General features: G+C 26.4%; 1 protein-coding gene across 4 annotated transcripts in view; it reads right to left on the bottom strand.

The window, feature by feature from the left end:
• The window catches only part of usp6nl (USP6 N-terminal like), a 79,029-nt gene that overhangs the window by 34,119 nt on the left and 29,978 nt on the right, over nucleotides 1-14,932 (bottom strand). For all 4 annotated transcript variants that reach the window (XM_015002281.2, XM_015002295.2, XM_015002261.2 and 1 more), the window contains one exon: nucleotides 13,974-14,047. In XM_015002281.2, coding sequence (XP_014857767.2) covers nucleotides 13,974-14,047 — 74 coding nt within the window. The remainder of the gene's footprint in view (nucleotides 1-13,973; nucleotides 14,048-14,932) is intronic.

Raw genomic sequence — 14,932 nt, forward strand, 5'->3', positions numbered from 1 at the left:
TTGAAAAATTTAGTTATATATAGTATGATGCGAAAATATGAAAAATTTTGCCATAGTTTAGTATGACGTCGAAAACATGAAAAATTAACTCATAGTATAGTATGACGTCGAAAACGTACAAAATTTACTCATAGTATAGTATGACGTCGAAAACGTACAAAATTTACTCATAGTATAGTATGACGTCGAAAACGTACAAAATTTACTCATAGTATAGTATGACGTCGAAAACATGAAAAATGAACTCATAGTATAGTATGATGATGAAAACATACAAAATTTAATCAGTTTAGTATGACATGAAATATTTGAAAAATTTAGTCATAGTATAGTATGATGCGAAAATATGAAAAATTTTGCCATAGTTTAGTATGTCGTCGAAAACATGAAAAATGAACTCATAGTATAGTATGACGTCGAAAACGTACAAAATTTACTCATAGTATAGTATGACGTCGAAAATATGAAAAATTTTGCCATAGTTTAGTATGACGTGAAAAATTTGAAAAATTTAGTCATAGTATAGTATGGTGTCGAAAATATGATAAATTTTGCCATAGTTTAGTATGACGTCGAAAACGTACAAAATTTACTCATAGTTTAGTATGACGTCGAAAACATAAAAAATTTACTCAGTATAGTATGATGTCGAAAATATGATAAATTTTGCCATAGTTTAGTATGACGTCAAAAACATTAAAAATTAACTCATAGTATAGTATGACGTCGAAAACGTACAAAATTTACTCATAGTATAGTATGACGTCGAAAACATGAAAATTTACTCATAGTATAGTATGATGTCGAAAATATGATAAAATTTGCCATAGTTTAGTATGTCGTCGAAAACATGAAAAATTAACTCATAGTAAGTATAGTATGACGTCGAAAACGTACAAAATTTACTCATAGTATAGTATGACGTCGAAAATATGAAAAATTTTGCCATAGTTTAGTATGACGTGAAAAATTAACTCATAGTATAGTATGACGTCGAAAACGTACAAAATTTACTAATAGTATAGTATGACGTCGAAAACATGAAAAATGAACTCATAGTATAGTATGACGTGGAAAATATGATAAATTTTGCCATAGTTTAGTATGACGTCGAAAACGTACAAAATTTACTCATAGTATAGTATGACGTGAAAAATTTGAAAAATTTAGTCATAGTATATATGATGTCGAAAATATGATAGATTTTGCCATAGTTTAGTATGACGTCGAAAACAAAAAATTTACTCATAGTATAGTATGATGTCGAAAATATGATAAATTTTGCCATAGTTTAGTATGACGTCAAAAACATTAAAAATTAACTCATAGTATAGTATGACGTCGAAAACGTACAAAATTTACTCATAGTATAGTATGACGTCGAAAATATGATAAATTTTGCCATAGTTTAGTATGACGTCGAAAACATAAATTTACTCATAGTATAGTATGATGATGAAAACATACAAAATTTAGTCATATTTTAGTATGACATGAAATATTTGAAAAATTTAGTCATAGTATAGTATGACGCGAAAATATGAAAAATTTTGCCATAGTTTAGTATGACGTCGAATACATGCAAAATTAAGTCATAGTTTAGTATTGACGTCGAAAACGTACAAAATTTACTCATAGTATAGTATGACGTCGAAAATATGATAAATTTTGCCATAGTTTAGTATGACGTCGAAAACGTATAAAATTTACTCATAGTATAGTATGATGATGAAAACATACAAAATTTAGTCATAGTTTAGTATGACATGAAATATTTGAAAAATTTAGTCATATATAGTATGATGCGAAAATATGAAAAATTTTGCCATAGTTTAGTATGACGTCGAAAACATGAAAAATTAACTCATAGTATAGTATGACGTCGAAAACGTACAAAATTTACTCATAGTATAGTATGACGTCGAAAACGTACAAAATTTACTCATAGTATAGTATGACGTCGAAAACGTACAAAATTTACTCATAGTATAGTATGACGTCGAAAACATGAAAAATGAACTCATAGTATAGTATGATGATGAAAACATACAAAATTTAATCAGTTTAGTATGACATGAAATATTTGAAAAATTTAGTCATAGTATAGTATGATGCGAAAATATGAAAAATTTTGCCATAGTTTAGTATGTCGTCGAAAACATGAAAAATGAACTCATAGTATAGTATGACGTCGAAAACGTACAAAATTTACTCATAGTATAGTATGACGTCGAAAATATGAAAAATTTTGCCATAGTTTAGTATGACGTGAAAAATTTGAAAAATTTAGTCACAGTATAGTATGGTGTCGAAAATATGATAAATTTTGCCATAGTTTAGTATGACGTCGAAAACGTACAAAATTTACTCATAGTTTAGTATGACGTCGAAAACATAAAAAATTTACTCAGTATAGTATGATGTCGAAAATATGATAAATTTTGCCATAGTTTAGTATGACGTCAAAAACATTAAAAATTAACTCATAGTAGTATGACGTCGAAAACGTACAAAATTTACTCATAGTATAGTATGACGTCGAAAACATGAAAATTTACTCATAGTATAGTATGATGTCGAAAATATGATAAAATTTGCCATAGTTTAGTATGTCGTCGAAAACATGAAAAATTAACTCATAGTAAGTATAGTATGACGTCGAAAACGTACAAAATTTACTCATAGTATAGTATGACGTCGAAAATATGAAAAATTTTGCCATAGTTTAGTATGACGTGAAAAATTAACTCATAGTATAGTATGACGTCGAAAACGTACAAAATTTACTAATAGTATAGTATGACGTCGAAAACATGAAAAATGAACTCATAGTATAGTATGACGTGGAAAATATGATAAATTTTGCCATAGTTTAGTATGACGTCGAAAACGTACAAAATTTACTCATAGTATAGTATGACGTGAAAAATTTGAAAAATTTAGTCATAGTATATATGATGTCGAAAATATGATAGATTTTGCCATAGTTTAGTATGACGTCGAAAACAAAAAATTTACTCATAGTATAGTATGATGTCGAAAATATGATAAATTTTGCCATAGTTTAGTATGACGTCAAAAACATTAAAAATTAACTCATAGTATAGTATGACGTCGAAAACGTACAAAATTTACTCATAGTATAGTATGACGTCGAAAACATAAAAAATTTACTCATAGTATAGTATGACGTCGAAAATATGATAAATTTTGCCATAGTTTAGTATGACGTCGAAAACATAAATTTACTCATAGTATAGTATGATGATGAAAACATACAAAATTTAGTCATATTTTAGTATGACATGAAATATTTGAAAAATTTAGTCATAGTATAGTATGACGCGAAAATATGAAAAATTTTGCCATAGTTTAGTATGACGTCGAATACATGCAAAATTAAGTCATAGTTTAGTATTGACGTCAAAAATTTGAAAAATTTAGTCATAGTATAGTATGACGTCGAAAATATGATAAATTTTGCCATAGTTTAGTATGACGTCGAAAACATGAAAAATGAACTCATAGTATAGTATGACGTCGAAAACGTACAAAATTTACTCATAGTATAGTATGACGTCGAAAATATGATAAATTTTGCCATAGTTTAGTATGACGTCGAAAACGTATAAAATTTACTCATAGTATAGTATGATGATGAAAACGTACAAAATTTACTCATAGTATAGTATGACGTCGAAAACATGAAAAATGAACTCATAGTATAGTATGATGATGAAAACATACAAAATTTAATCAGTTAAGTATGACATGAAATATTTGAAAAATTTAGTCATAGTATAGTATGATGCGAAAATATGAAAAATTTTGCCATAGTTTAGTATGTCGTCGAAAACATGAAAAATGAACTCATAGTATAGTATGACGTCGAAAACGTACAAAATTTACTCATAGTATAGTATGACGTCGAAAATATGAAAAATTTTGCCATAGTTTAGTATGACGTGAAAAATTTGAAAAATTTAGTCATAGTATAGTATGGTGTCGAAAATATGATAAATTTTGCCATAGTTTAGTATGACGTCGAAAACGTACAAAATTTACTCATAGTATAGTATGATGATGAAAACATACAAAATTTAGTCATAGTTTAGTATGACATGAAATATTTGAAAAATTTAGTCATAGTATACTATGACTAAATTTATAGTATACTATAAATTTATAGTATACTATAAATTTATAGTATACTATAAATTATAGTATACTATAAATATACTATAATTTATAGTATATTATACTATAAATATCATAAATATTTATATGAAAATATCATATAAAAATATATAAAATATATAAATATATAAATATAAATATTTATATGAAAATATCATATAAAAATGATATTTTTTATCATTTTATATAAAAATATATCATTTTTATATGAAAATATCATATAAAAATGATATTTTCGCATCATATGATGCGAAAATATGAAAAATTTTGCCATAGTTTAGTATGACGTCGAAAACATGAAAAATTAACTCATAGTATAGTATGACGTCGAAAACGTACAAAATTTACTCATAGTATAGTATGACGTCGAAAACGTACAAAATTTACTCATAGTATAGTATGACGTCGAAAACGTACAAAATTTACTCATAGTATAGTATGACGTCGAAAACATGAAAAATGAACTCATAGTATAGTATGATGATGAAAACATACAAAATTTAATCAGTTTAGTATGACATGAAATATTTGAAAAATTTAGTCATAGTATAGTATGATGCGAAAATATGAAAAATTTTGCCATAGTTTAGTATGTCGTCGAAAACATGAAAAATGAACTCATAGTATAGTATGACGTCGAAAACGTACAAAATTTACTCATAGTATAGTATGACGTCGAAAATATGAAAAATTTTGCCATAGTTTAGTATGACGTGAAAAATTTGAAAAATTTAGTCATAGTATAGTATGGTGTCGAAAATATGATAAATTTTGCCATAGTTTAGTATGACGTCGAAAACGTACAAAATTTACTCATAGTTTAGTATGACGTCGAAAACATAAAAAATTTACTCAGTATAGTATGATGTCGAAAATATGATAAATTTTGCCATAGTTTAGTATGACGTCAAAAACATTAAAAATTAACTCATAGTAGTATGACGTCGAAAACGTACAAAATTTACTCATAGTATAGTATGACGTCGAAAACATGAAAATTTACTCATAGTATAGTATGATGTCGAAAATATGATAAAATTTGCCATAGTTTAGTATGTCGTCGAAAACATGAAAAATTAACTCATAGTAAGTATAGTATGACGTCGAAAACGTACAAAATTTACTCATAGTATAGTATGACGTCGAAAATATGAAAAATTTTGCCATAGTTTAGTATGACGTGAAAAATTAACTCATAGTATAGTATGACGTCGAAAACGTACAAAATTTACTAATAGTATAGTATGACGTCGAAAACATGAAAAATGAACTCATAGTATAGTATGACGTGGAAAATATGATAAATTTTGCCATAGTTTAGTATGACGTCGAAAACGTACAAAATTTACTCATAGTATAGTATGACGTGAAAAATTTGAAAAATTTAGTCATAGTATATATGATGTCGAAAATATGATAGATTTTGCCATAGTTTAGTATGACGTCGAAAACAAAAAATTTACTCATAGTATAGTATGATGTCGAAAATATGATAAATTTTGCCATAGTTTAGTATGACGTCAAAAACATTAAAAATTAACTCATAGTATAGTATGACGTCGAAAACGTACAAAATTTACTCATAGTATAGTATGACGTCGAAAACATAAAAAATTTACTCATAGTATAGTATGACGTCGAAAATATGATAAATTTTGCCATAGTTTAGTATGACGTCGAAAACATAAATTTACTCATAGTATAGTATGATGATGAAAACATACAAAATTTAGTCATATTTTAGTATGACATGAAATATTTGAAAAATTTAGTCATAGTATAGTATGACGCGAAAATATGAAAAATTTTGCCATAGTTTAGTATGACGTCGAATACATGCAAAATTAAGTCATAGTTTAGTATTGACGTCAAAAATTTGAAAAATTTAGTCATAGTATAGTATGACGTCGAAAATATGATAAATTTTGCCATAGTTTAGTATGACGTCGAAAACATGAAAAATGAACTCATAGTATAGTATGACGTCGAAAACGTACAAAATTTACTCATAGTATAGTATGACGTCGAAAATATGATAAATTTTGCCATAGTTTAGTATGACGTCGAAAACGTATAAAATTTACTCATAGTATAGTATGATGATGAAAACGTACAAAATTTACTCATAGTATAGTATGACGTCGAAAACATGAAAAATGAACTCATAGTATAGTATGATGATGAAAACATACAAAATTTAATCAGTTAAGTATGACATGAAATATTTGAAAAATTTAGTCATAGTATAGTATGATGCGAAAATATGAAAAATTTTGCCATAGTTTAGTATGTCGTCGAAAACATGAAAAATGAACTCATAGTATAGTATGACGTCGAAAACGTACAAAATTTACTCATAGTATAGTATGACGTCGAAAATATGAAAAATTTTGCCATAGTTTAGTATGACGTGAAAAATTTGAAAAATTTAGTCATAGTATAGTATGGTGTCGAAAATATGATAAATTTTGCCATAGTTTAGTATGACGTCGAAAACGTACAAAATTTACTCATAGTATAGTATGATGATGAAAACATACAAAATTTAGTCATAGTTTAGTATGACATGAAATATTTGAAAAATTTAGTCATAGTATACTATGACTAAATTTATAGTATACTATAAATTTATAGTATACTATAAATTTATAGTATACTATAAATTATAGTATACTATAAATATACTATAATTTATAGTATATTATACTATAAATATCATAAATATTTATATGAAAATATCATATAAAAATATATAAAATATATAAATATATAAATATAAATATTTATATGAAAATATCATATAAAAATGATATTTTTTATCATTTTATATAAAAATATATCATTTTTATATGAAAATATCATATAAAAATGATATTTTCGCATCATATGATGCGAAAATATGAAAAATTTTGCCATAGTTTAGTATGACGTCGAAAACATGAAAAATTAACTCATAGTATAGTATGACGTCGAAAACGTACAAAATTTACTCATAGTATAGTATGACGTCGAAAACGTACAAAATTTACTCATAGTATAGTATGACGTCGAAAACGTACAAAATTTACTCATAGTATAGTATGACGTCGAAAACATGAAAAATGAACTCATAGTATAGTATGATGATGAAAACATACAAAATTTAATCAGTTTAGTATGACATGAAATATTTGAAAAATTTAGTCATAGTATAGTATGATGCGAAAATATGAAAAATTTTGCCATAGTTTAGTATGTCGTCGAAAACATGAAAAATGAACTCATAGTATAGTATGACGTCGAAAACGTACAAAATTTACTCATAGTATAGTATGACGTCGAAAATATGAAAAATTTTGCCATAGTTTAGTATGACGTGAAAAATTTGAAAAATTTAGTCATAGTATAGTATGGTGTCGAAAATATGATAAATTTTGCCATAGTTTAGTATGACGTCGAAAACGTACAAAATTTACTCATAGTTTAGTATGACGTCGAAAACATAAAAAATTTACTCAGTATAGTATGATGTCGAAAATATGATAAATTTTGCCATAGTTTAGTATGACGTCAAAAACATTAAAAATTAACTCATAGTAGTATGACGTCGAAAACGTACAAAATTTACTCATAGTATAGTATGACGTCGAAAACATGAAAATTTACTCATAGTATAGTATGATGTCGAAAATATGATAAAATTTGCCATAGTTTAGTATGTCGTCGAAAACATGAAAAATTAACTCATAGTAAGTATAGTATGACGTCGAAAACGTACAAAATTTACTCATAGTATAGTATGACGTCGAAAATATGAAAAATTTTGCCATAGTTTAGTATGACGTGAAAAATTAACTCATAGTATAGTATGACGTCGAAAACGTACAAAATTTACTAATAGTATAGTATGACGTCGAAAACATGAAAAATGAACTCATAGTATAGTATGACGTGGAAAATATGATAAATTTTGCCATAGTTTAGTATGACGTCGAAAACGTACAAAATTTACTCATAGTATAGTATGACGTGAAAAATTTGAAAAATTTAGTCATAGTATATATGATGTCGAAAATATGATAAATTTTGCCATAGTTTAGTATGACGTCAAAAACATTAAAAATTAACTCATAGTATAGTATGACGTCGAAAACGTACAAAATTTACTCATAGTATAGTATGACGTCGAAAACATAAAAAATTTACTCATAGTATAGTATGACGTCGAAAATATGATAAATTTTGCCATAGTTTAGTATGACGTCGAAAACATAAATTTACTCATAGTATAGTATGATGATGAAAACATACAAAATTTAGTCATATTTTAGTATGACATGAAATATTTGAAAAATTTAGTCATAGTATAGTATGACGCGAAAATATGAAAAATTTTGCCATAGTTTAGTATGACGTCGAATACATGCAAAATTAAGTCATAGTTTAGTATTGACGTCAAAAATTTGAAAAATTTAGTCATAGTATAGTATGACGTCGAAAATATGATAAATTTTGCCATAGTTTAGTATGACGTCGAAAACATGAAAAATGAACTCATAGTATAGTATGACGTCGAAAACGTACAAAATTTACTCATAGTATAGTATGACGTCGAAAATATGAAAAATTTTGCCATAGTTTAGTATGACGTGAAAAATTTGAAAAATTTAGTCATAGTATAGTATGGTGTCGAAAATATGATAAATTTTGCCATAGTTTAGTATGACGTCGAAAACGTACAAAATTTACTCATAGTATAGTATGATGATGAAAACATACAAAATTTAGTCATAGTTTAGTATGACATGAAATATTTGAAAAATTTAGTCATAGTATACTATGACTAAATTTATAGTATACTATAAATTTATAGTATACTATAAATTTATAGTATACTATAAATTTATAGTATACTATAAATTATAGTATACTATAAATATACTATAATTTATAGTATATTATACTATAAATATCATAAATATTTATATGAAAATATCATATAAAAATATATAAAATATATAAATATATAAATATATAAATATAAATATTTATATGAAAATATCATATAAAAATGATATTTTTTATCATTTTATATAAAAATATATCATTTTTATATGAAAATATCATATAAAAATGATATTTTCGCATCATATGATGCGAAAATATGAAAAATTTTGCCATAGTTTAGTATGACGTCGAAAACATGAAAAATTAACTCATAGTATAGTATGACGTCGAAAACGTACAAAATTTACTCATAGTATAGTATGACGTCGAAAACGTACAAAATTTACTCATAGTATAGTATGACGTCGAAAACGTACAAAATTTACTCATAGTATAGTATGACGTCGAAAACATGAAAAATGAACTCATAGTATAGTATGATGATGAAAACATACAAAATTTAATCAGTTTAGTATGACATGAAATATTTGAAAAATTTAGTCATAGTATAGTATGATGCGAAAATATGAAAAATTTTGCCATAGTTTAGTATGTCGTCGAAAACATGAAAAATGAACTCATAGTATAGTATGACGTCGAAAACGTACAAAATTTACTCATAGTATAGTATGACATCGAAAATATGAAAAATTTTGCCATAGTTTAGTATGACGTGAAAAATTTGAAAAATTTAGTCATAGTATAGTATGGTGTCGAAAATATGATAAATTTTGCCATAGTTTAGTATGACGTCGAAAACGTACAAAATTTACTCATAGTTTAGTATGACGTCGAAAACATAAAAAATTTACTCAGTATAGTATGATGTCGAAAATATGATAAATTTTGCCATAGTTTAGTATGACGTCAAAAACATTAAAAATTAACTCATAGTAGTATGACGTCGAAAACGTACAAAATTTACTCATAGTATAGTATGACGTCGAAAACATGAAAATTTACTCATAGTATAGTATGATGTCGAAAATATGATAAAATTTGCCATAGTTTAGTATGTCGTCGAAAACATGAAAAATTAACTCATAGTAAGTATAGTATGACGTCGAAAACGTACAAAATTTACTCATAGTATAGTATGACGTCGAAAATATGAAAAATTTTGCCATAGTTTAGTATGACGTGAAAAATTAACTCATAGTATAGTATGACGTCGAAAACGTACAAAATTTACTAATAGTATAGTATGACGTCGAAAACATGAAAAATGAACTCATAGTATAGTATGACGTGGAAAATATGATAAATTTTGCCATAGTTTAGTATGACGTCGAAAACGTACAAAATTTACTCATAGTATAGTATGACGTGAAAAATTTGAAAAATTTAGTCATAGTATATATGATGTCGAAAATATGATAGATTTTGCCATAGTTTAGTATGACGTCGAAAACAAAAAATTTACTCATAGTATAGTATGATGTCGAAAATATGATAAATTTTGCCATAGTTTAGTATGACGTCAAAAACATTAAAAATTAACTCATAGTATAGTATGACGTCGAAAACGTACAAAATTTACTCATAGTATAGTATGACGTCGAAAACATAAAAAATTTACTCATAGTATAGTATGACGTCGAAAATATGATAAATTTTGCCATAGTTTAGTATGACGTCGAAAACATAAATTTACTCATAGTATAGTATGATGATGAAAACATACAAAATTTAGTCATATTTTAGTATGACATGAAATATTTGAAAAATTTAGTCATAGTATAGTATGACGCGAAAATATGAAAAATTTTGCCATAGTTTAGTATGACGTCGAATACATGCAAAATTAAGTCATAGTTTAGTATTGACGTCAAAAATTTGAAAAATTTAGTCATAGTATAGTATGACGTCGAAAATATGATAAATTTTGCCATAGTTTAGTATGACGTCGAAAACATGAAAAATGAACTCATAGTATAGTATGACGTCGAAAACGTACAAAATTTACTCATAGTATAGTATGACGTCGAAAATATGATAAATTTTGCCATAGTTTAGTATGACGTCGAAAACGTATAAAATTTACTCATAGTATAGTATGATGATGAAAACGTACAAAATTTACTCATAGTATAGTATGACGTCGAAAACATGAAAAATGAACTCATAGTATAGTATGATGATGAAAACATACAAAATTTAATCAGTTTAGTATGACATGAAATATTTGAAAAATTTAGTCATAGTATAGTATGATGCGAAAATATGAAAAATTTTGCCATAGTTTAGTATGTCGTCGAAAACATGAAATATGAACTCATAGTATAGTATGACGTCGAAAACGTACAAAATTTACTCATAGTATAGTATGACGTCGAAAATATGAAAAATTTTGCCATAGTTTAGTATGACGTGAAAAATTTGAAAAATTTAGTCATAGTATAGTATGGTGTCGAAAATATGATAAATTTTGCCATAGTTTAGTATGACGTCGAAAACGTACAAAATTTACTCATAGTATAGTATGATGATGAAAACATACAAAATTTAGTCATAGTTTAGTATGACATGAAATATTTGAAAAATTTAGTCATAGTATACTATGACTAAATTTATAGTATACTATAAATTTATAGTATACTATAAATTTATAGTATACTATAAATTATAGTATACTATAAATATACTATAATTTATAGTATATTATACTATAAATATCATAAATATTTATATGAAAATATCATATAAAAATATATAAAATATATAAATATATAAATATAAATATTTATATGAAAATATCATATAAAAATGATATTTTTTATCATTTTATATAAAAATATATCATTTTTATATGAAAATATCATATAAAAATGATATTTTCGCATCATATGATGCGAAAATATGAAAAATTTTGCCATAGTTTAGTATGACGTCGAAAACATGAAAAATTAACTCATAGTATAGTATGACGTCGAAAACGTACAAAATTTACTCATAGTATAGTATGACGTCGAAAACATAAAAAATTTACTCATAGTATAGTATGACGTCGAAAATATGAAAAATTTTGCCATAGTTGAGTATGAAGTCAAAAACATAAAAAATTTACTCATAGTATAGTATGATGATGAAAACATACAAAATTTAGTCATAGTTTAGTATGACATGAAATATTTGAAAAATTTAGTCATAGTATAGTATGACGCGAAAATAAGAAAAATTTTGCCATAGTTTAGTATGACGTCGAATACATGCAAAATTAAGTCATAGTTTAGTATGACGTCGAAAACATTAAAAATTTACTCATAGTATAGTATGACGTCGAAAACATGCAAAATTTAGTCAGTTTAGTATGACGTGAAAAATTTGAAAAATTTAGTCATAGTATATATGATGTCGAAAATATGATAAATTTTGCCATAGTTTAGTATGACGTCGAAAACGTACAAAATTTACTCATAGTATAGTATGATGATGAAAACATACAAAATTTAGTCATAGTTTAGTATGACGTCGAAAACATTAAAAATTAACTCATAGTATAGTATGATGTCGAAAATATGATAAATTTTGCCATAGTTTAGTATGACGTCGAAAACATGAAAAATGAACTCATAGTATAGTATGACGTCGAAAACGTACAAAATTTACTCATAGTATAGTATGACGTCGAAAATATGAAAAATTTTGCCATAGTTTAGTATGACGTGAAAAATTTGAAAAATTTAGTCATAGTATAGTATGGTGTCGAAAATATGATAAATTTTGCCATAGTTTAGTATGACGTCGAAAACGTACAAAATTTACTCATAGTATAGTATGATGATGAAAACATACAAAATTTAGTCATAGTTTAGTATGACATGAAATATTTGAAAAATTTAGTCATAGTATAGTATGATGCGAAAATATGAAAAATTTTGCCATAGTTTAGTATGACGTCGAAAACATGAAAAATTAACTCATAGTATAGTATGACGTCGAAAACGTACAAAATTTACTCATAGTATAGTATGACGTCGAAAACATAAAAAATTTACTCATAGTATAGTATGACGTCGAAAATATGAAAAATTTTGCCATAGTTGAGTATGAAGTCAAAAACATAAAAAATTTACTCATAGTATAGTATGATGATGAAAACATACAAAATTTAGTCATATTTTAGTATGACATGAAATATTTGAAAAATTTAGTCATAGTATAGTATGACGCGAAAATATGAAAAATTTTGCCATAGTTTAGTATGACGTCGAAAACATGAAAAATGAACTCATAGTATAGTATGACGTCGAAAACGTACAAAATTTACTCATAGTATAGTATGACGTCGAAAATATGAAAAATTTTGCCATAGTTTAGTATGACGTCGAAAACATTAAAAATTTACTCATAGTATAGTATGACGTCGAAAACATGCAAAATTTAGTCATAGTTTAGTATGACGTGAAAAATTTGAAAAATTTAGTCATACTATTGTATGACTTCGAAACCATGAAAAATGTCGACAGTTTAGTATGACGTCAATAACATTAAAAATTTAGTCATCGTTTAGTCATCTACCCTAACCCTATACATGAAAAATTTCCTCATGCTAATTACATTTCATTTTATTCCAGTTCATTATTGTCTTAAACTAAAACACAAATTTCTCTTTTAAAAAGTTCAGTTCAGCTCCGTGATTGGTCAGTTCTCTGCTCCAGCCGGGAGGTCTCTAAAACGTTAATTTTACAGCCATGTGAGCAGCGGTGCATCCTGTGAAGCGCCTGCTGTTATTATCGTGTTTTACAGGCAATGAGGCCCAGATTTACGGTGGCGCCGACCGCGGGGTTTTTACAAAGCTGGAGAAAGAAATGCAGTAGCTAAAGCTGCAGAGGGAGTTCAGCCATTACCTTGTCATATTTGGCGACGATTTCGGCCCGTTCCTGATCCAGTTTCACCGCCGCATCCTGATCGCTATCAGAAACTGCAGACAAAGAGAAAAAAAAAAGATAAATTACAGTCCAGAAAAACACCTTGTTCACCATAGAAGTCAGCAACTGTTTGGTCAAAAATCCAGATCAAAATCTAAGACAAAATGTACCAGTCAGATAAGATATTTTTATTCTTTTTTCATTGCAAGAATAAATAAATGAGAACAAAGTACTCCAACACAAAACATAAAAATTACTAAGACCATGTTCCTGTAATTAAGCAAAACTTCTCGTATAAATGACAGGAAGGATGATCGGAATAAAAGCCAATTTTTTAAAGTGTTTTCTGTCATTTGTAATTGATTTTTTTAAAGTAGAAATGCATTAATCCTCTTGTTTCGCTCTAGATATCGATATCTGAGGCTTGGTATTGGCCAATACTGATACAGAAACTTTTTATTAACACAGACAAAAATGGACTGAATTACAAACTTACTTGCTGACTCTGCACCAACCTTTAAACTCTAATGAACATTGAACACTGGAACTGGAAGACATTTTAGATTTCTAAAATAAATAAAAACAAGAACAAATAAAACTAATTATAAAACCTCTGTAAACAAATTATTCAAAAAAAGGGCTAGTTGAAACCAAAACACCAGACTGAAGAACGACAGAAAAGACGTGCAAATGGAAACTATTGATCTCATTTTAATTTATTATGTGATAAATTGATTTATTGCAACAGAATTACAAACAAGTAAAAATAAAATGCAACAAACTGCTGACAAAAGATTCAGAAAGTTCAATAAGAAATGCAAAATATAATGTTGAATAAATAATAAAGGTTAGAATTAGACCAAATAGATTTGCACTTATGGATCCGGAACATTGTCTCACCCACGGGACCGATACAGATATCGGATTGGTCCAATTCT

The sequence above is a fragment of the Poecilia mexicana genome, unplaced genomic scaffold, assembly GCF_051168715.1.
Source record: "Poecilia mexicana isolate PSO_F unplaced genomic scaffold, ASM5116871v1 scaffold_23, whole genome shotgun sequence".
NCBI lineage: Eukaryota > Metazoa > Chordata > Actinopteri > Cyprinodontiformes > Poeciliidae > Poecilia > Poecilia mexicana.